Source organism: Poecile atricapillus, chromosome 1, assembly GCF_030490865.1.
Source record: "Poecile atricapillus isolate bPoeAtr1 chromosome 1, bPoeAtr1.hap1, whole genome shotgun sequence".
In the NCBI taxonomy this organism is placed as follows: Eukaryota; Metazoa; Chordata; class Aves; order Passeriformes; family Paridae; genus Poecile; species Poecile atricapillus.
The window spans coordinates 143084104-143107596 of NC_081249.1; the positions used below are offsets into that span (position 1 = coordinate 143084104).

The 23493-nt window shown below is 44.5% G+C and overlaps 1 protein-coding gene across 2 annotated transcripts; it reads right to left on the reverse strand.

The window, feature by feature from the left end:
* Positions 1 to 593: 593 nt before the first annotated feature.
* Positions 594 to 23493, reverse strand: CRY2 (cryptochrome circadian regulator 2). 2 transcript variants are annotated; one of them, XM_058839433.1, is made up of 12 exons: positions 23270 to 23493; positions 20371 to 20479; positions 16737 to 16879; positions 9564 to 9748; positions 8164 to 8252; positions 6978 to 7118; positions 6162 to 6473; positions 4936 to 5087; positions 4614 to 4816; positions 4051 to 4140; positions 3409 to 3547; positions 594 to 2881 (listed from the first exon to the last, which is right to left on the reverse strand). In XM_058839433.1, the coding sequence occupies exons 1-11, from the start codon at positions 23458 to 23460 to the stop codon at positions 3411 to 3413; spliced, it is 1752 nt and encodes a 583-aa protein (XP_058695416.1). In that variant the 5' UTR covers positions 23461 to 23493; the 3' UTR covers positions 594 to 2881; positions 3409 to 3410. The 2 variants fall into 2 exon arrangements, with proteins under 2 accessions (XP_058695416.1, XP_058695407.1); XM_058839424.1 differs by having other exon boundaries at positions 594 to 2883; positions 3409 to 3550.

A 23493-nucleotide genomic window follows, 5' to 3' on the forward strand; every position in this document is an offset into this window, starting at 1 on the left:
CAGCCTCCAGCATGCCTCTGCTGCTTCTGAAACAACAATGGTATCTTTACTAATGGTTACTCATCGCTTTTTCTTTCCCCATGAACCGGCCAAGTCTTTTTGAACTCAAACTGTTAGCACCCACAACTGAGGAAGAACTTGTCACAAAGCTAAGCAAGGTGTAGACTACTTCAGTCTGCCATCTTGTACTTTAACTGAACATGCCCAATTCTAAATATTAATGAAAACAATTAACAGTCATTCCCTACTTGTCACAGTTTTACCCACCTTTATCTGTTCAGTTGGGAAAAGATGCCAGAGTGGCTGAATCCCAGCCTACTTAAAAGGTTTCTTGAAGGAAGCTTTTCCCTCATCTTTCTTTGGCTGGCTTGATGTGTCTGTGTCATTCCCAGAGCTACTATCTTAGAAGCAGCTCTTCCAAATACCACCATCCATATCCCAGGTACTGACAGAAACCTTGCAAATGTGATCTCCCGTCTCCACAAAACCTAGATCGCTTAGATGTAGCCTCCCCTCCCTTTGACTCTTTACCCCCACATATCAAGTCCCAAAAATTCCATTTACCAAATGAAATAATTTGGATGACAGCAAAATGAGGGTTAAAGACATTTATAAAAAGTTGTATTTACAGACCATTGCCTAAACATGAAACTCTCCAAATGACAGAAGTCACAATTTTTGTAACCTATGTGTACAAAGTGCATGTTTTCCCCCCTTTCTTCTCTCTGCAGCAGAAGACAGGGGTAGGGGAGTATCTCTTTTTCTTTCTACCCCCAAGACAATGGGAGTAACAGCTGGGTCAGACTGAAGGGGACAAGACTTGTTGATGACTTGGTTATCCACCAGCCAGACTATGAATAGTGTCGTTTAGAATAAAGTAAGGTTAGGAAAAGTGACTCTGTTTACTTGTTCAGTCTGCCCAGTGGATTGTCTGCAGAAAAAGAATGTAAGATCAATACCCCAGGGAATGGGAATGAAAGGTTCTTCAGCTATTCATTAAATTTATTCACAGACTCAATTCAACCACTTCAGGTTTCTCAGGTACATTTGACTCAGTTTCTATTTGCAGCCCTGTTGCTCTGGGTTCAAACACAGGCTCCAAAACTGAATCTGATTATCCCAGTGGGAGACAACTGTCCTGTACTCCCCAAGAAGTTAGTTGCATAAGCTCACATATAGCCCCACACTATCTGTGTCAGGCAGGGATGAAAGGTTTTGGACAGCAAATGAAAACAGTGCCAACAGCAGCCCATTGCACGGGACAAGCTACTCAATCTAATTTCTCTTGGAAACAGCCATGAGAGAGAATCTTCTGCAGTACTACCCTCCCTTGTACTCTTTGGTGGCATGCAGAGGAGCTCTGTCAGCTCTGTGCTGACCTGACAAGTAACAGGACCCGGCAAGGAGTGCATGGTTAAGAGCCAGGAAAGCTACACAATCACCTTGCTAGGCTACAAAGCACCAGCGTGAATGCAAGTGGCAAGGAGGAGCAGTGGGCAGGTACAGGAGTTTACGGTATGGAAATTCAAAACACAGATGCCAATACAGAAAAGAGTGAACAGAATGGTCGCTGGACTCTGAGCTCGAGGAAGACTCACTTCAAGGAGCTGATGTGTAATACATCCTCTATCAGTATGAGGCACTGCACAGGCTACACACCAGGCACAGGCTTCATTTAAGAGCTCTCATTCAGGGAAGGAAATGCTGTAGAACGCTGGGCCCAGGTGTAGCTTCCTTATTACTTGGATCAGATCTATTCTGAGATACTGTTTTGCTCATATCAATGCATGATCTTATTCTCTGAAGGGTTCCTCTTTCTCAGAGTCACAGAATCAGCTAGGTTGGAAAAGACAATTGAGATTATTGAGTCCAACCTATCACCTAACATCAGTATGTGAACTAGACCATGGTCACATCCAATCTTTTCTTAAGCACCCCTGGGATGGTGACTCCACCACCTCCCTGGGCAGCCCATTCCAATGCCCAATCGTTCTTTCTGTGAAGAATTTTTTCTTTATGTCCAGCCTTAACTTCTCCCAGTGCAGCTTAAACTGTGTCTTCTTGTCCTTTCACTGGTTGCCTGTGAGAATGGCAATCCCCACCTGGCTAGAGCCTCCTTTCAGGGAGCTGTAGAGAGTTCCTCCTCCCCAGATGTCAAAGAGCTCTGAAGCCGCCCATTCCAGGCAAAAGCACTTGGGCTCACTCCTCAGTGGCAAGGTTCTTCTGCAGGAAAAGTTTTAAGTGCCTTTCAAGTATATCTGTTCTTGTGCTACAGCTGACCTTCATTTTTTTCCATCCCACACAAGCATTACCTTGATTTACTCAGAAAGCATTTCCTTCCTTGTCACCCTAGCCTAATGAAAGAAATACCAAGTTTTCCCTGTTCCCTCATAGGACGGTTACTCTATTTTTGACATTATAGCAGCTTCCTTTGTAACTTCTGCTATAAATTGAATTCATCAGCATACATCACCACCAAGTACTATTGATGAGAAAGGATGTTCACTATTTCTGAGATGAGCAGATGCTGATTCCTACATCAATGCATCAAGTCATGTGCACTGAGCCATTGTCAGAAAAGAAAGACACACCTGGGAGTGAGCAAGTTGACAGAATGTTCTTGCCCTCTTTCATGTGGGCAGATTTTGGGCATGGCTGAGAAGAGATGTATTTGGCTCTCTGGACACCAGAGAGCCAAATATTCCCAAGCACAAGTAATGCAGTGCCCTTCTGTGGCAACTATTGGAATTACACAGTTATATGAGACCCCGGATTTTCTGTTGCAGATCTCAAGTTCCAGTCCCTCTGTGACAGCAGTTCCTACTCTTCTGGTCACCTCTTCAGCACTCTCCCTCTTCACTTGCAAGGTGCTTGTCGCTCACTCTAGGAGAAAGTAAAAGAGAGAATTTGCCTTGACCTTCCATGTCATACTGAAAAGTTGGCAGAACATGTGACCAGCTCCTTCCCTCCTGGGATCAGAGCATTGCAGGCAGATGACTGGACCTGCTTGCTCTCCTGCTCTAGCCCATACCCTCCCCAGACGGGAAAGCCTGGCTGTGAGCCCACTCTGTGGAAGGAGAAGCAGCCTCACGAGAGCAAACACACCAACAACTGTGCTCTGTAATAGCTCCAGCAGCAGGGCACTGCTATCCACTGGACAACGGAGTAACAGCGAGTTACATAAAACCCAAACAACCGGCGGGGCAGACCACTGCCTTACTTCTGGGCTGTGGAATTACACTTAGGAGCCTTACACGTGCCTCCACAAGGGAGTCCATTTTGTTCATTAAAATGGTGGGAGTAAAGACTGAGCCTTGTTAGCTTCCAGAACCACGAAGTTCTGGTTCTTCCAGAACCAGCAAGTTCTCAAACTGTAGTTTAAGCCAGATCACACTAGGAAGGACTCACAATCACAAACTCTTTCCAGGGATCTCTGAAGCAGGGAGACCTGTCACTTTGGCTCGTTTGTACAGTTCTTCAGGGCATGGCTCTTCTGCTCCTTCATGTTTGCGTTTTGGAGAAGCCTGGTCTGCTTGAGACAGCCTCACTGCTGTAGAAGGAAGAAGAGTTACTGCAATAGTTTCCCCGTGTTTAGATGGCCTTGGAAGTACACCCTGGCCAAATCTGCCACAGAGCTGGGAGAAAGAAGACTGCACATGCAGAGACATTTGGTCACAGCGTCCCTGAAAACTCTTACCACAAAATCTTTGTTAAAAGCAGAATTAAGTCACCCAGAAAAAACCACAAAAGTATCCTCCTTTGACAGAGGACAGCTTAATCATACCTGATTAACCCTACAGCGATCTGCACTTCTCCCTCAAATGGCTGCATATGATACCATACAGGCAATAAAAGATTAACAAACTCTTATTCTTTAGCCCTTTTAGAAAATAAGGTTCATGGGGACTTCTAAAGAAAGCATAAAGGAATGTGAATGTAACCTATGTTTTTCTAGCTACACACCCTCTACTTATTAGAAAAGGACCCTCTCTTGCCTATAGCCTTTGAGGCGACAGGAAAACCAAAAGCACACAAATAGCTCCAACTCACCTGTACTAGTGCTGCAGCCCTGCCCTGAAGCTGAGTCTGTGACCGGGCCACTGAGATCTTCCACACATGAAGGGACAGATGCCAGTAAACCTAGAGAATGGCAAGAGGATCTTAGTTAAGAAACAAAACGCACCTGGGCTGGGAGAAGCTTTTCACAGAAATACCTTAGTGATCACCAACCAGCAAGCACATCCACATCCCAAAGCAGGAGGAGTTCAGAGCTGCACTGACCCAGTGCTGACTACAGACACATACCATGATCCAGCAGTGAATTTATTCAGAATACACTGCTTATGCTTTCTTACAAAGTGAAGAACAGACCATTGGTGGTATATGGATGGTGCCATGCTATCAGCAGCTCTCTGGCCTTAACAAACTCCACTCTTAGCTGTCTGAGAACATAATGGAGCTCTCCCTGGAAACTAGTTGAACAGGTTTGGCAGGCACTGCTTCCTCTTGCAAGGACAGGCCAGAGAGACAATACCCATTTTAAATCATGACCTCTCCTCCCAGCATTTTATCTCCTATTAAAGACACAAACTTATGCAATTGCTGGTACTTACAGAGGCCCCTATAGCGTGACAGCTGCTGGTAGATCTGCTTCATGCGCTCGATGTTCAGTCGGCTGGTCTCTGCATGGTTCACCATGGGTTTGGGGTAGTCCACCCCAATGATGCACTTGGCTGCCTTCTGCACAGACTCTGGGGCATTCCATGGTTCATAGATATATCGTGAGGGGAAACCCTTTAGCTTGGGCAGATACCTCCTGCAACACAAGTAAAAAGCAGTGTAGCACACACAGAAAGTGCCCTGCACCTGTGAACCACTGATTGACTTTGGCTAACAGATCCAGAAACAAAGATCAGCTCCAGTAACATCACTTACTTTACATAGTCACCACTGGGGTCTGTGCGACGTCCGAAGCCCACGGGACAGTAACAGTGGAAGAACTGTTGGAAGAACGCGCTGCATGAGAGCCACATCCAGCTGCCTGCATTCACACTGAAATCTGCATCCAGCAACAGTTCGTCAAACACCTGCAGCAATTGGAGAAAAAGGCACTGAGACCTTCCCTGTGCAGGGCATTGTGGCAGTAGTACCCAAGATGTTCTTTCAGATGGCAGGCACTGAGCTATGAGAACAGAGCAGCAGCACAGAGGTGATCTGCTGGCTGAAGTCAGTGAGCTGGTCAATGTATCTCACTTCCTGTACCTCACTTTCACTTAGGGAAGCATGGTCTGCTCACACTGATAAAGTGCTGGCTTATCTCATGCAGCTACAGACTAAATCACTACCTAGTGTTGCAGCAAGCTTTGGGTATTGATCCTAGCCTGGCAGGCATAACAAGTGTAAAGTACCAACCTTGGAAAGGAGAGGACGCTACACAGAAGAATGTGCACCAAAGCAAGAAGAACCCCTCTGAAGGTCCCAGAGCACACTACCACCGAGAGGCAGAAAGGTTTCAGCAGTAACTCACTCACATCCATGCACAGCTGCTGCATTTTAGGCAGCACTTTCAATTATGCTCTTTGTCAGCTTTGTGACTAGATGCCCTGCCTCCACTTCTTTGCGTAGGGCAGTATGTACACTGGGTAGGTTCAAGCTGTCTGTACCTTCGGATGGCCCAAGAGGAGGGTCTTTTACCTCTTTCCTTGAGAGACTCTAGACTCAGATTTCACAATCATGGAGTGCTCCCTGACCGGCACGGTGATAGATTTTATAATGAGGAAAAACATCCTGTTAAGAAGTGACATTAAACTTGCAAAGAAAACAGAGGGACTGAGAAAATTTTTACAAAAAAACAAACAAACAAACAAAAAAAACCAAACCCAAAATTAAAAGGCCCCCAAAACCCTAGTCTGTATTTACCAGTGGGTCCCAAACACAGTTATGGTTACTTGAGGCTTGTGATACAGTCAGAGCCTTGCAGCAGAAGGCAGAAAGAAGTCAGGCTGTTGGCTGACCAAGAGCCTTCTAGCAAATCCGCTCTTCCATGCACCTTTACACATGAAGCAAGAGCCATACCTGTGTGTCCATCCTCACAGCAAGTGCCAGGGAGACTTTGTTTTCCTTATGGCCTCCTGCAAATATCTAAAAATGCCAGGACTCACCCTGACTCCTGACTCCCAGCTGATCCAGAGGTCACCCCTGGTCAGGAAGCAGGCCACCGCATGCCTGGCCAGATGGTGGATCCACCCTTCTTGTCTCAGCTGGGTCATGATTGCATCGATCCAAGGGAAGCCTGTCTTTCCCTCTGCCCACTTTGCCAAGGCTTCAGGGTTCCTGTCCCAGGGGATTTGTATGCAGATGGGATTCCCCTCCATGCGATCAAACTTTGGGTTGTTGGTGGCTGCTGTGTAGAAGAACTCCCGCCACAGAAGCTGTCCATACAGAGAGAGGGGGGGTGTGCTGTTCCGCTTCACCTGTGGAGAGGGAACACAGGTGTCCACAAGCACAGAAGGACTGGCTTCATGAAGCTGAGCTGTGAGGCACCCATGCATTTACACACATTTCCCAAGTCAACTACTGACCACTGCCACAAAGTGGCTCAATGCCAGATCACCCCTTATCAGAAAGCCCAGATGGTAAAGTCAGAGCACTGACACAGGTTCACTCAGTACAATGACAAGTGGCTGGAACGATGTAAAAGTAACAGTAAAAGGCTCTCCATGGCTCATAACACAGAAGTCCAGACTGAAGAACAAGGTACCACCAGATTTAAGGCCTGTATGTGAGTACATACAGGAGAATTACTTTCTTACCCAAAAGCCTCCTCTTATAATAGCAACAAGCTCAGCCCAACAATCAAACACTAGGGAGGCAACTGTATCTTTTGCACCAATTCTGACACACTGTCTGGCAACCAGCATGATGCTCATGATATGCTCAACCCCCACCTTGCCCTCCAGGTGAACTTTTTGTCTTACCTTCTTATACAGCTCCCAAAGACGATAGTAAAACAAGCGGCAGGACAAGCAGCCAAAACGCAGGTAGGGACTGAGTCCTGTAGGGCTGGCCAGCAATGAATTGGCATTCATCCTTGGTCTTTCGTAATTTGCAACCCATGCCTAGACAGATTCAGGAGAAATGAAGCAAAAGCCCCTTGTATTTGTGGGACACTGCTAAAGGCAGTGCAGGTGGTGAGGCAATTTACATCTGATAGCACAGCCTCTTCTATTTACTTCCAAGCACTGCTGGGAGAGATCTCCAGCAGGCAATCTCACCCCCCAAGCCCCATTCAAGAAAAGCAAAACCTTTGTTCCAGGATTTAAACCAGTCAGTTATTTTGCCCAAGAGGATTAATTTGCTTTGCATACAGGAGCTAACAGCCCTGAGAGTTCCTAGGGATACAAGCTAACACAACTGTTTATGTCCAGGTATGTCTATCTCATTTCACACACTGAACAAGAAAACTGGGGAAATTCAGACCCTTATGTGGAGCATTATGTTGATAATTTATTCCCTCTTCAGCACAATTATTTATGCTTTGATTTCCACAAATGACATAAAGTCACCCAACATTAAAGTACAAAATGGTTAAAAGTGAGTCATGCTTTGGCAGCTGGGTCACCTTTCATTACTTTGAAACTGTTTGCCTTCTGTATAATCAAGAACACCAGCCGCATTGAAAAAAAATCTGATAATTTCAACAAGGGCCTCAAGGAATGCCAGACATGAGACAACCTATTAAGAAGCTGATGGACTAGGGGAAGGCATCCTTTTATAAGCATGTACTCGCACTAATGCCTCAGGTAAAGAAAAAAAAAGATGGTGTGCAGTGTGCAGGGACTACACTACTTAACAGGAGAATTTCCAGGTGTGCACTCCTCTAAAGAAAACTGAGAAGTAGAAACAAGCAAAAGAGTCCAATATGCTTCAAATAGCAGCACAAATAATATACTATAAATTTTTGGACCTGAGGAGGCCCATGAGCTCCCTGCTTCACACAAAACCTAAGATCACAGGAGTACTACAAAAATAGCCTACACTCCTTTCCAGAGGTGAATGCTACGGCCACTGCTAAGAAGAGCAGGGAATGGGGTAATGGGCAACACTACATTTTTTATTTGGAGACACAGTCTGCAGGAATCGCCACTTAAAATAACAAGTTACCTTTCTTTCCAAGTGTTTATCCAGCCGTGCCAGAGCTTCTGTCTCCCCTCCCTGCCAAACTGCAGGGGCAAGACCATCTGTAGGAAAGCCTGAGAGAAAGAACTTTGTAAAACTTGAAGCCATGCCTAAACAAAAGGCACAGATATAGGATTATGCATTAACAACAGAGAGACAGTACATACTACTGTTGCCTAATGTGCCTTACTTGCTGCTCTAATCCTTGTACAGCAGGGAAATAATGTTGGATATGGGGAGAGCCTGCTCATGACACTGCATTTCAAAGGCCTCTCCCTTCAATGCTTCAGGCAGCCTTATGGTGACTTTCCCCATTGCTCACAGCCAGCACTCTCTCTGGTGTGTCAGCACTACCCACAGGGCTCTACTCCAAAGGCCAGAGCAGCTGGCAATGAAACATCTGCTCCACAGCTGTCTTACAAAACACCTTGCCATCAGCAGCTCACTAGATAGCCCAGCTGCTCCTGGTGAGGCTCCTATTCTGCTGAGGCTAGTGCTGGGGAAGGCACAGGATTAATGCAAAAGAAACACTGCTAAGGGGGAAGCAATGATACAGTCTGCCTGCACTGCTCTGGGCAAATAGAGGAACCTTCCCTGGCAGCAAGCAGAGCAGTGTAAGGTTACAGGAAGTCTCACATTTGGCCAGACAATAAAGAAAGTAGATCCATGCAGGACTGCAGCCCTTAGGATACTCCTGTTGTGAAGCCCCATGCTTTTACATGACTGTTGAAACTGTGCCTTAAGGTACCAGGAGATACTTCCTAAAAAGATGGTATGGAGCCTCCTGTCACAGACACATAGACAGTATTCTGCATTATTATCTTTCTTCCCTTTCATTTAAGTTCACTTCTCTGATGTAAGTCTTGCATTCCTCATGCCTCAGCTATTAATTTTCCTTCTTCAAGTCTTACAGGACGGCAAGGCTCAGCAGGATGAGTGAAAGTAATTTTTGTAATATCTTTTGTCTTGCTAAGTTCCCAAATTGGTGCCACTTGGCAATAACAGAATGAAATTATCTAAACCTGATACACAGTTAGCTTACCTCTTCAGGTCTGTTACACAACGTGCCTGAGACTGCAGTAGGAGGAAAGCAGCTGGTGAGGACATGAGACCCTAGTACAGTGGTTACATGCTCAGTACAACAGAGAACACAAGAACAGATGCAGAGCACTTCAGAGCAATGCTAAAGAGGATGCTGGGCATTAACAGCAGTGCAAGGGACGTCAGCGTGTTATCACAAGGTCTGGCACTTACTGAAAAAATTAGGCCATTCTATGGCTAGAGGCCGCCCATGTCAGGTGAGAACATGTGCCACCCACTGGACACAGTTCCACTAGATCCTGTTTCAGCTGGCAGTAGTCCTTTCCTTCACCCTTGACACATACCTAGCTCTTCCAGGGATGGGACCCCATAGACATCGTCATGGTTTTCCTGGATGTCCACTTTACATGTTTCCATCTGCTGACTTATTACAGTGCTCACTGGCTTCTTTGGGAGCTCCATACGGCTAATGATGGCCTGGAAACGCTTGTAGGTGAGGGGTGGCTTGTGGCCATTCAGCTCAATTATTCTGCAGGTAAAATAAACAAGGTGAAACAACACAGCCTCACTACCATAGAAGACACAAGCAAATGACATCCAAACTGGACCCTGCTATTTCTGCTCAGGATAGCCTTTCACTTTGGATACAGAAATCCTTATAGACATATATTTCACTTGATGCATTCCTCAAAGGGATATTAAAACCAACCAAACAAAACCCTAAAATACATCAGAAGACAAAATACTGCATACTTTCTCATCTCCATAGGAAAAAAAACAAAACCCAAAGCAGCTCCAGCTGAATCAAGCTGAGCATCAGACCTCTCTCCTGGAGCTCCTCATCAGACCCCTGTATGAAATCTCTGATTACTGCCTTTCTGTCTCCCCAAGGTGGAAAATCTTAGACCTGCATCTGTTCTCCTGACACCTCGTGATATCCTAATCTGATTCTGACCGTACTTCCTTCTTGTCTGACACAGAAGACAGCCTGTTAGGGATGCCTCCTCCACCTATCTTGGATGAGACAAATCCCAGTTTGCATCACTCCTCTTCCCCTGTGATTAGACAGATCACTATCCTTCTCCATGCTGTAAGGTCACATGCAGCCCTGTCTCATGGTATTAACCTGTGTCAGATCACACTATGGAAAAACAGTCAAGGTTACACATTCCTCTATTTCACCAAACATCCACAGCCTGCTGGGGCCATGCAGTCTTATTTTTTCCTGGGACAGAGAGCTCTGAGGAGCCCCCTGGGCAAGGCAAACTTCCCCGGGCTAAAAGATTCCATTTTTAACCCCTCTCCTGGCAGGAGTGGAAGGAGTTAACAGCAAAGCCGACAGCACAGGGATCGCCAGCATTACATAAAGCGGAGGCAGGCAACCCCACAGGAGCTGCAGCACAGCAGCCTTCCCCACCCATTACAATCAACAGCTTATGCAAGGGGCCGGGCTTAAAGCCGAGTGTTCGGGCGGGCGCCATGTGCCGGCCCTTCCCCCGGGGCCGCACGTGTGGCGGGGAGGAGCGACACGCCGGGCGCTCCCGCACGTGTGCTCCGCGGTGACCCGGCCTCCCCGCCGCCCCGGGAGCGGCCTCGGCCGGCAGCCAGCCCTCCCGCACGCCCGGCCGAGGGAAGCGGAGCCTCCCCCACGGGCAGCACGGCTGAACAGATTAAAAATGAAGCCTCCTGCAGTTTCCTCCCGGTTTTCTGCTTTTAAATTGTAAACACTTGGAGATAAAGACATTAACGAACAGGGAGGGCAGAGAGAGAGGGGCAGAGAGAGAGGGAGGGAGGGCCATCAGGATGTGCACAGAGTGCAAAGTACTGTACGTTTTTAGTGCCAGGCTATAAACATGGCCACGGTGTGGGCACAGCCCTCTGATACAGGCATACACAGAGACAGATGTATTTGCATTTGCCTTACAGCCAACACGTTCTGCCCTGCATCACCACACCAGAGTGCATCTCTGCTTTCTTGCATACACTTTTTTGCTGTCCGTCTCCATGTTCCACCCCAGTGATGGCAAGAAATGACAGAACTCACGAATACTACCCACCACACCCTTCTCTGTGGCTGCTTTGCGAATACCCAAACATGACCAGCCAAAGATCCCGCAAAAATCAGTGTTTCCACTGGATAAGAAGTGAGGCATTTCCAGTTACAGCACTCTAGAGAGGCTCACTTGTTTCCATAGGAATTCAGAGCTTAGAAGAGAAAACAGAAGCAAAACAAAAAAGCTGACAAAGCTGCACCCTGTTTGTCCTGAGCAAATGGGCATGGGATGGGATCAGGGAAGCTACTTCTCCCATACTACCTCTTTTTTCATTCCTGCTAAAGCTGCCGTTCAGTCCGAGATCCACACCATGGTACAAGGTGGTATTTGCTATTTGGAACAAATCACTGTGACTAGCATATGGATGCTAGTGTCTGTACTTGAAATCCTCAAGGGTGTGAGTATGAGTGAAATTACCTAGCACAGCTCCTGAATTCCTAAAGAGTTATTTGATCTGGAAGACAAATATTTTAAGATAGGACTAGGACAAGCTGCGCATTTCACAGCAGCTGACACTGGCGTGATGCACTAAATCTGGACCATTCATAATACTGCCAGGAAAAGAACTATTGAATATTAGGTATTGCACAATATGGGATATTATACTACACTTACTGGGTATTGTAGTACTGTTCAGCCTTCTGCACAAAGAATTGTACAGGAAGCTCCCCAATCAGGAGTCCTTTCATTCCTCACATTGACCTTCTAATCCAGGCCACACTTTCACAGGACTTTCAATGACAAAAAAAAGGGAAGCCCCTCTTCAGGATTTAATACCCCCATTTCATTCATCTCCCCTAGCCCAATTTGTCACATGTGGCAGTTGTTCTAGTTTTCTTGAAGTGGAACAGATAATCACTGTATTCATCACACAGAACCTAACCTTAAGTTAGTGAGCACAGCCAAAACTGGCTGTGCTACCAAACTAGCAATATGCTGCCCAGCACTATCTGACGGTAGTACCTTGGTGCCAGAAGTTATGAAGGTCTGTTTTACCATCAGTCACACAGTCACACTTCACCTCAGGAAAGAAGGCAACCCAAACCTGCCCAAACAATTCCAGCACTGCTGTGATTAAAAGGTATCCTACAATCAGTCACCTGTGACAGCAGAGTGTCTGCAGACTCGAATGCATGCTCTCACAGGTGTCATCTTCTGAATTATCTCCACAGCAGTGCCCCTGCAGGATGGCTAATGGGCTTAGGAAAGCTGCTGGCCTCAAACACCCGACACCTCAGCTCGCTTGCAAACGACGAGGCTGGGTTCTGGCAAGGGATTGAATGTGCTCCCCCGCTTCCTTGTGAGAGGAAGAGCTGGCTGCCAGCACTCGGCACACAGGATGCCCAACGCACCCCAGTACCGATTCACGCGGACTGTTTCGTTAGCCTCGCCAGCTTATGCAATTGCTCTGATCCAAATCCCCGCTCCAGAGAGCTCATGGAGGGCTCTGTGTACATAGAACAAAGGGTATTTCCACAGATTCAGAGAGGAGATGGAGAGATAACCAACTCATCTGTCCATCCAACAGATGCTGAACAAAGAACAAACAATTCAACTTCTGCAGAAACACATACTGAGAAGATGAGAGATGAAGAAGTGACTTGATGACAGGTTGAGTATCGGCAGTGGGGGAAAGCACCTGACACCAGAGCACCACACAGGACAAGATAGAATAACAAGATGTGGCAGGCAGAAGTTTGAGTAAATCTTCTTAGAAATAACACACCATTTTGGCATAGTGTATGGAACTGCAGAAGCACCAAGGCATGCATGCTTCCCCATGCTCGGTTCCTTTAAGTTAGTACGTGCTCCTATGAGAACACATTCTACTGTCATTTCAGCCTTAGGCTAGGGTATGTGAGGAAAAGCTGATCCTGACGCATGCTACAAACACACAAGATCACAGTGTTCTTTTCTGACCTAAACCACTCCTGCTGAACAACCCAGCCTGCCTGGGATTACAGAAACCACAGTGCTGACCATCAGTAAACACACTACAAAGAATTTCGATCCTAAGGAGGAGAAAACAGGCTGATCTAGGCAAGAGACAAAACAACCTGTCACCTGGAAGTTGTCAGACAGAATAATTGTCAACTAAAGGCTTATGAGCAGGCTAAAGATACCCAAGAGATTATCTTTTCTGTCTGACTTCTACAATCTGAACATGGCTAATCTTGACTGGGAATTCCCAGATTTTCTTAGGAGTATTTTTCAGCACTGATGTTCATTTTCTATACACTTCTTCTTGTTTTGGGAAAGAAGATGTGAAAGATGCTCTGATAATCACACAGCTATGCTTGCAGTGCCAACAAGGGGCACATTGTAATCTTCCTACTGTGTAAAACCAGTCTAATTCACAAGTTAACTGAACAGGCTCTTGGCAAAAATTTAAAAGGAGCTGGTGGGGGTGGTACCAGGAACACACTGCAGGGCACAAGAGAAGTGCTGGATCCATTTATGTAGGAGTGAAAGAGGAGTCTAAATTGTTTGAAACCGGGCTGACAATCTTGTCAGGAACCTGATTAAAGAAAGATGAGAAGTAGGATGCCACCACCAGGTATTATTACCACCTGCTGATTATGTAGGAAAAACATTAGGGTGAGCAGAGGAAAAGGCATACCCTGAGTTAGATGTCTGGATAACACAGCTGGAGGGAGAGATACTCTGGGATTTCCAGGAGAAATACAGTATTAAAACTATATTCCCACCTGCTGAGAAATCTCAGAGATGCCAAGAACCAAGAAATGTCAAAGTAACTGGAGACTTCAAGTGCATCCACACAGACTGGGTATCTATCGTACCCCATCACCTGACAAAACCCAATTTTCTAGTTGCCATAAATGACTCCTCCATGGAACAAGAAATCAGGAACCCACAAGGAGTGTCAATGCATGATTTAGTCTTGGTGCTAAGGTGTAGCTGAAAATGTTAGTTATCACTTGCCTGCTCTGTGACTTTAGCATGCATCAATTTAACACCCTTCCAGGAGCAACAATACCATACAGACATGAAAAAGTATTCCAGAAAGATCACAAGAGTGAAAACAATTAAAGAATAGCATCAGCTAAGACAACAGAGGCAGAATCTTCTGGAAAAATTAAGACAATGACAGAAACCCACCAAACTTTGGTAGGTTAAATAAAAAACCACAGCCTTCTTGCACCTCCTAATCTAAATGAAAGCTTGAGAAACCTTTTTTAAAAGTGTAAGTAGTAAAAAAAAAACCCAACCAAAAACATCCCCTTTACAGACACTCCAGAATATTTATAGGGCAAAGAGGTGATTGGCTTATTAAAGAAAGGAGAGACTGTAACAACACAAGGAAACCCCTGCATATATTTTTGCAGGTGTATTCACTATGGAGGTATCTAGGGAAGTTATGACTCTTGGGGTTTTTTTTTTTAAAAAATGTATCAGATGAAGTGACATATTGGGAGACCAGGAAAAAGTGCCATAAAACAATGCTATTCTTGAAAATCTTGCCAGGGCCACCAAATATTCACCCAGAAATTGTAAAGGGCGTCATGAAATACACAAAGTAATAGCTGCTGCATGAAATATAAAACTGTCAAAATACTATGGGGGAAAAAATAAAGTAAATACAACTCCAGATTGTAAAAGCATTTCAGGGGCATCAGAGGGACAAATGAATATACTGATATGAGCATTAAGCAGATGGGTAGAAAATACTAATGGAAACAGCGAATGCATGGATATATGCAATATGCTGGAGGGTTAATTTGGCCTTGATAAAAGGGAAGATGTGCCTGAAAATCTATTAGAAACATTTGAACCTGGGGGAAGGGAGATTTACTTGACATATCCTACATGCATTCTGAGATGCCATCTGACTAGATCCCTCACTGAAAAAAATTAAAGAAACCACAATAATTTGCAATAAAGAAAAAGGTCCACGCAGACAGAAAATTCTTTGATATACAGAATTAGAGAAGGAATCTATTTTTCCAACAGGAAGAAAAATCCTAGACAGAGCTGAGCTAGGGCTTGTGCTGCTTAATATTTTTTACGAAGTATTGGGATGGGACAAAAAAGAGCATGATGATTAAGTTTACTGACGCAATAACCTATCTGGGATAGCCAAAGATAAAAGGAAACTTAAAAATTTCCCTGTATGCCACATAACCAGCTGCCAAAAATATCAGATGAAATTGCAGTGTTGGTCATGTTGTTTCTCCATATGCATAGCTATGCAATCCTAAACTTATTTATACAGTAGCAGCCTCTCAAATAGCTGTGACCATTCTGGAAGGAAGCCCTGAGACATCAGTTTAATGTTTAGCAGCACTCAGGAAAAAGCAGAAATAATGCTACTGACTGTTAGGAAAAGACAAGACACATTATAGCACTCTAAAAATCCATGTTGCTTCTGTATTTTGCACACTAGTCGCCATTTTCACCACTGCTCTCTGTCTCTAGAAATACCCAGAAGTATAAAGAAAGGTGATAAAACTTACAAGAGATTTAGAACAGATTCCACCTGAAACTCTCCACTTTGGAAAAGACATAAGTGACATGAAGAAGAATGTGATGGCTATTGACATTGGAGGGGTGAGGATGTCATAAAAATTGGTAATAAACATAGTCACCTAATACAGAATTAGACAGCAGCACCCGCTCACGAGACAGGTGCAAGAATCTTTCTCACTCCAGAGACAAACATTTTCACACAGTATGTACTAATTGCAAAGCTTCTTCACATAGGAAATTATGGATGTTAAAGATTTATAGGAGAAAAATCTACAATCAGCATTACTGGTACTAGTCACACAGAAAAAAAAGGGGGAAAAAAAGGCAGGGAGGGAAGAAAAAAAGAAAGCTACCTGTAAGAATAGTACTGAAACACTGTACTGACTTTGAAGTCAAGCATACCTTAGAGTCTTAGCTGGAAGACTATCACCACTGTTTAAAATCACATAGATATAGAGAGATTATACATATAAGTAAATGTATAAAATTCAACATCAAAACAACAAACACAGCAACACACAACAAAGACAAAGCATTCAGGTTTTAGAAAAAGGAAAGTTTGTCTCAATCTACCTTGTTTTATTTCTTCCAGCTGTCCTGACACATCCATCGGTTAAAAGCCCTGCTTTCATAACCTGTTTGAGACAACAGCTCAACTACCTTTATTACAATGAAGCAGAAAAAAAGCAGTCCATACACTGAGGACATGCTCAAGGAGAGCAATCAATAGGACACAGCTGAGCAAATTAAATTAAACTCAAGTACAGAGTTTTAATAAGCTTGAGGCAACACCTTTCTGTACATTCACGTCACTGTCAGCACTTTGACGTGTACTAATCAAAAGTGGAGTGTGCAGAGTAATCCTTATAGGCTCACTCAGGATGAGTGATCAGTGTAATGGAAGATTGAAGTCTTTGCAGACAAGACAATCCCAGCTCAGCCCAGCCAGCATCTCTGCCCTTTCTCTCCCCATACCTGTCCAGGTCATAGAGGGTGTGGGAGTTCTCTATCACCACCTCCACACCAGCTTCCTTGGCCAGTTTGACAATGGCTGCATCCCTCTCCTTTCCAAACGGCTCCGAGTCATATTCAAAGGTGAGACGAGTGACTCCCCATTCCTGCAAGAAAAACAATACACTCAGCTGTCAAACAGAAGACTATTTCTAACCAGCACAATTACAAATGAAGATTTCAGAATTCCTGAGCAGTTTAAAGTTCTGGAAGCTTTGAGAGTGTTGCTGTGAGGAACAGCAATCTGGATTTGAGATAACCAAAGAAGCAACAATTTTATCAGCTCTAGCAAACATCACATCTGCTATGCAAATTTGTAGATGTCAGGCTTAAAACACATCAGAGGAGGTTCAGTTCTTGTCTATTACTGTTCATATGTTTCAGCTCAGCCCCTGAGCCTACCAATACCACGTTTTGTTGCACATGCTGTCCTGAAGTAACCTTACCATCCTCTTCCAGCATTTGCAGAAAAAGCATTTCAGAAAACTCCTTCAACAGAAGTTCTGCTCAACCCCCTGTGCTTTTATGTGGAGACACTAAGTAAAATCAATACATTCTTAATTTTTCCTGATGTCTGTTTAAAGATATCACACAACAGGAAACCAATGTCCAACCCAAACAGAAAGAAACAGGAAATTGCAGGACATAGGACAGTAATTGAGTGAACCTTTCTGGTGTGCACAGTAGAGAGTGATACTGCAATTCAGCTTTAAAGTCCTGCCTTTTTGGAGTTATTTTAGAATTGTAGAATTATACAATGGTTGGAGCTGGAAGGAACCTTAAAGATCACCTAGTTCCAACCCTTGTAGTCAAGCCATGCACTTATTCTGATCTTCATACCTTTAATAGATCCCTCACAAATTACATTGCATAGGCCTTATGAAAGAGTACTCAGCCTCTTCCAGGCTTTTCTAGAGCACGGATTGTTCTCAAAGTCTATGGCCTAGTTTTCCTCAGAAAATGAATCCTATGAGAAGAGGTTTAATGGTTTCCACAGCGACCCTCCCAAGACACACATCAAGCAGAGCAGCAGCCCACAGATTTGTTTAGCAAACACAACCAGAAATCTACAGATATTTTAAAAAAACCCTCACACAACTAAGAATCACATTCTCCAAGTGAGACAGTCTAAATCCCCCCTGTATATACAAGAGGCTTTTCTACCTGTGAAACAGAAGCAAAGCACAAAGAACAAATGTGGTTAGTTCCCTGAAGACCATTAAAATAATTCCAAAGATGGGGAAGGGGATTTAGAAGTAGAAAACAACTGTACAAGCCACCTACATTTTTAAACTTGCATTCAGCCCTGAAATTAATTTTAGGAAGGACAGAGAAATTAACCAGTTATGTACCAATGAATGCAGATCTTAAAGAGATTCTCCATCCATTTTTCAAAGTAAGAACATGACAACATCCATAACTGAGAGCAGGGGTCAGACAGACACATTCCAGGCCCTACCCTGCTCCTACATTATTTAATATCTTAAACTTTTCTTTCTTCTATAAGAGAGCCAGTATCAACTGGAAGGCTTGGAAAAGATGGATTTGGTCTCAAAGAAACACACATGACTTTCTTGAAAGAATGGAATAAAAAACCATTAAGGCTTAGAGGGATTTTAGCATCCAACATTTTAAATTAATGTATTTCCTACAGTTTTGAGAAGGCCACTGCTCTATGTGATGCAGTAATACACAGGAAGCAGAGTACAACCAAACAGAAAACCTGTATGACAGTAAATTTCTGCAGATATACAAAAGAAAAGTCATGACTGACAACTTGCCTCTTAGCATATAACCTAGAGCAAAGAAAAACTGTAGGGGGGGAAAAAACCCAAAGCAATTATGAAAACACTTGAGTGAACAAACAGTGCACTTTTTTAGAAAAGGTAAAACTACAGACATTTATTCAGAAGTCAGACAAAAAACTTCTGCAAAGGTTAACACATTACTAACAAGTACACTTGTCATGGTATCCATGCACAGTAGTGCAGTGACTGTTAGTGACATCATAGCTCAGCTACTGGCAGAGAGAGCAAAAATTACATCAGGTCTAAGTATTGCAGTCGCAAATGTGACATAACTCTCCTCTCCACAAAAGCTGACAGCAAGGCACGAGCTGTTGCTAATTCAGAGTTCAGTGCAGCAGCTCTGGAGAGGCCTCCAACCCCTACCAAAGCCATACATTTACTATATAATAGCATAAACTTCCCACTACTTTTTTCAGCTCTGTTACAGCACATCTGAGATATCCATCAACTCGCCTGCCCAGACAAAACAGACTGCAGCCAGAAGCAGTTCTGGCCAATTACACAATCAATCTCTCCAAACTTCAGTCTCTGCCAACTAGTTTTTGTTCTTTAACCAAAGTGAGCATTTTTCTCCGATAAAGTTTTAATTATCCTGTGAATACCCAGAACTAACAAGGGAACTACTATTAGCCGGAACTTATTTGCAGATCAAAAGATAAAAATAATCCAGACTCTGAAAAGGCTAAAAGCAGCACATTATTTGTGTCATGTGTTAAGATGCAGAAGCCAAAATAAATGTCAGTGCCCCTTCTAATCTGCATAGTCCAGTTCCTCTCCCCAGTACTAACTGCCTTCCTCCAGAAGATCCTCATAAGAACCATTTACAGAAGGAGGGTACCGACTCAAGGCCACCTCTCCTAGGCAGCTGGTCTATAGTAAGATTTGGGGGACACCAGTTCTGTCAACCATATACATATGGTTGACAGGCACAGCCCACATGACACCCCCAACTCAGACTACTGGAAGCCATGTTTTTTTAATTTAGTTTTGTAACACTATCAAAGACATTGCAAAAAAGCTTCAAAGACATTGGGAAATACAATCTCAGAGCAGGATGGAGAAGAATGATACTGTATGAGAAACCCTGATACTCAAGGAGACACTTTTGTTAGCCCGGACATTTGCAGTACTGATATATCACTTCAGAAATGTACCCCACTAATCTGTTATTGATCAACTGCATATTCCACATCCTAAACAGTACATCAACAGGAAGCTTGGACCCAAGCTATATCCATCCTGCTGCTGAGATGACTAAACTGCAGTTTTGAACAGAAAAAGAAAAGTCAGCTAACATAAAACTCCAGAAATTTGAAACATTAACACAAAATCCTATTTGCAATTCACATACAGATCAGTGTACATTTTTTCTGTTGTCTCTAAAGGTCTATGGACACAGAAGTTTTCCTACGTAAAAAGTGCAGTAAGCAAATAACCACTAGGGAAGAAGTTCTCAACAAAGAAGGCTCTGTGTGTCACAGAGCAGCCCAGTGAGAGGTGTCTTAGTGAAACAAAGTTCAAGACCACCATCCAAAAAGAGAAGCTTGAACACCCTGATACTAGGTTATACCCTACAACTGAATTTCTTTTCAGGTCTGAGTTCAGGTGCGGATCTGGCTCCCAAGCTGGCCCTTATAGATAGTTAGTTAAGGAAGAAACGTTGTTATAGTGAAGAACTAGTTATAGTTAAAGAGATGCTGAGGGAATCACCAGTCATTATGGAGTGAAAGCAAGTTTAGCACCAAGTCATCAATTTTTCTTCATTATGCTCCAAAACTTTATTCCCTTACTTTAAAGAGCCTTGGGAAGACATCTGTTGGCTGCCCTCGCACGACAAACAAGCGAGAGTTCAGTTTCCTTAAACTGTTGTCCAGATCTTCCAGGGACTGGAGAAGAAATCTGCAGAGAAGAAACAACAGCAGTTAGTCTCAGTCAGATGGGTTACAGCTAAAAGGCAAATCAGAATTTGCATGTAACTCCAGCAAATCTGCATCACCAAATCAAACTGCAAGTTTGGATAAGAACCAAAAAACAAGAATTCATATTTATCTCTGGTTTGTCTGAAAACTTTTGTAAGATTGCAGCACCAGCCACCTTTCATTCACTCATATGCAATTTGTGCTTGTCCAGATCCAAGAGATTTCCAGGATTTTCTTCTTACTGCAACCCACTTCCCATGTTCTCCCTCAGAGGTGGGAGAACACACTTGTCAGCTCTTCTCTCCACATTACATGGAGAAAAACATAAACCATGTAATTCCCTAGTGTACATTTTTTCACAGGTTTTGGGGCAAAAAGGGATTTTGCATATGAAGCAGAAAAATTTTGATGCATTACTCCAAGTAATGAAATGCTGCAAGAACTGTGCCGGTTTCAGTTTTAGCTACAAATACACCATGTCACAGAAGAGAAATGTACTCTCCTAGCTCATCAGCAGCACAAGACTGAGCTCCAAGATCTCCTGAGGCAAGAATCATCTGTACTTTGAATAATTGCAAAGAGAACTGCAATTCAGCTTGCACCATGAAGGCACAGAGATGAGAGCATATCAAGACATTAATTTATTCCCTCTCACCCCAAAACTCTAAAAAGCCATGTAAGTGCTTTCTGCATTTAATGGTATGTCTTACTAATTCCCCACTAAGCTATAAAACACCAAATGTATAGTATCATCCCATCTACATAGTAACATCACTTCGTTTTGTCTAATTCTGCAAAAGACACCAGCTTTAAAACCTGTGTCTCCTCAGCACCTGGCACTGCTGGCAAATATACAGTCCTAAGTGAGCCTGCTGACCCTCACCTTTCCCTCCATCCTCCATGCCCACTCTGCAGTGTGATCTGCCAGAAGTGAGTATCCGCCTCAGCTCCCTGAAGACCACCCACAGGTAAGGAAAGCTGAGCTACAACTGCACTGCAAAGTGGCAACTTCTCTCTCCTCAACTGCACCACCCATAATGTGAACTGTGAACTTCCAGACAGAACAAGTTCGCTCTGCGCTCCTGGAGGGAGAAAAGGGTGCAGGGCTCACAGAAACAAGGGCACTCTTTCACAAAGGAGGACACCCAGAACCAGGTCCAGGTAACCTAAACAAATCACTCCCTGAGCCCCAGCCCACTTTCCATTTATTAAGTACAGTTATCAGTTGTCCCAGGTGCTGTAAAAATTTTAACAAACATTAGTCCTATATGGCTCACACATACTGTGCAGTTAAATAACATAGGATTTTCAACATGATAAATTTGTGAGAACTAGGTAAAACATAAGCATCCCCCTTTGAAGAACAGAACTCTGAATACAAATATTTGGATTAAAAATTAGCAAAACAAAGCCAAAGCTCATAATAGGAATGAATGAAACTTTGGCCAACATAAGTAACTTTCTAATATGTTTTTTGCCTAACAGCCAGTAGTGCTCATTTCTGACATCTGCAGTAGTTCCACACCTCCAAGAAAACGTTATTTTAAAAAACTTTTCTTGCTCATATATTCCATGATTACAACATAAAGAAGACTCCTAACTGTTTCCCTCCCTTTGCAATGTTGGTGGAAACAAACAAGGATTAAACAGATCAGGAATTAATCTGTTGTGGCACCACTTTGGTTCTTCCAAATGAGGACAGACAGCAACAGCAGCAGCACGTGAAAGGCATTTCTGTCTGCTGCTGCCTGTGTGGTCTATGGAAAGATCAATTCAGACTCCTGTAACAGAATTCACAATTTTCTGTACTTTGAATGATTACACTGAGGTAACTTCTGCACATTTACAATTTTTAAGCCATCCTCTGCTGTGGGTTTCTAGAAAGACATAGATATGACCCATACAATCCCATTCCTTGAAACAAAGCTAAAGTGCACAGCAGAGGCAATCAATTACAAATATAGTTTCCCTAGTGCACCGCCACGTGACATTGCCAAGAGCTCTCAAAGCATTTTAGCCAGGTGGTTGTCTGTCGGCTTCCTCTGAGGGGGTAGTGGGAGATCTGCTTCACTTGTATACCGGGGAGTCTTGCTCAGGAGAATCCCTATCTGAACTGGAGTTCCAAATGTTCAGGCTGCTGAGACCTGACACAACAGCATTATGTAATGTTACTGGCTACAGGTACATCAGGTCTTGATCTTTGCACAGATATGACCCGTGCTATACATTTTTCCATTTGCCGAGATGAGGGAAAGCCCATAGAGCTTCATTTCTAGTTTCTTAGCAGCAGCCGATGTGTATTTCCCTAAAAAGTCTGAGTGATGGGAGGAACGGAGCTGGTGCGCACATGCCTACGCGCGCCCGGCAGCCCAAGGGCAGAGGGGAGGCGTGGTGCAGCCACGGAGCTGAGGATTCTTTGCCCTCGTCTCTAAACTCAGGGAAAAGAATTTCCTAAAGCTAAATGTCCATCGGTTGCTGCTCTCACACACTCGCCCCACTGATAAAGTCTAATGCCATTACATAAAGTTGAAGGCATCCTCCCACACAGCGAGGCAGCATCGCTGAGAAAACCGCGGCGAGGCCAAGCGGACAAGGCACAGCCGCTCTCCTGCGGGAGGGCCGGGGGTGCAGTAAGCGGGCCCGACACGGAAGCGTGCGCTGCTGCGGCCTGACCGACACGGCCACACCGCCACAAGAGCGCTGCGGTGCCGCGGGAGCCTCCTCGTCCCGCACGGTCCCACCCGCGGCCCGCAGGCCCGGTGCCACTCACCGCCAGCGGTTGATGCCCACGGCGGAGGAGGCTGCGAACCACGGGTCCAGGATATAGATGCAGCGGAGGGACGTGGCGTCCCGCAGCGCTTCCTGCAGCGCCGGGTTGTCGTGGAGCCGCAGCCCGCGGCGGAACCAGTGCACGGAGCGGCACAAGGCCGGCGCCGGGCCCAGCGCGGCCGCCGCCGCCATCGCCGCCGCCCGAGCCACGGCCCCCGCCCCGCG

Bases quoted from the DNA above. Each gene is read 5' to 3' on its own strand.
- CRY2 (XM_058839424.1), bottom strand. From the start codon at position 23,460: ATGGCGGCGGCGGCCGCGCTGGGCCCGGCGCCGGCCTTGTGCCGCTCC. The intron at 6,474-6,977 runs GTAAGACAAAAA...CCCTCTCCACAG, and splicing joins TTTGGGAGCTGTATAAGAAG to GTGAAGCGGAACAGCACACC. The intron at 4,141-4,613 runs GTAAGTACCAGC...GCCATTCTCTAG, and splicing joins GTCACGCTATAGGGGCCTCT to GTTTACTGGCATCTGTCCCT.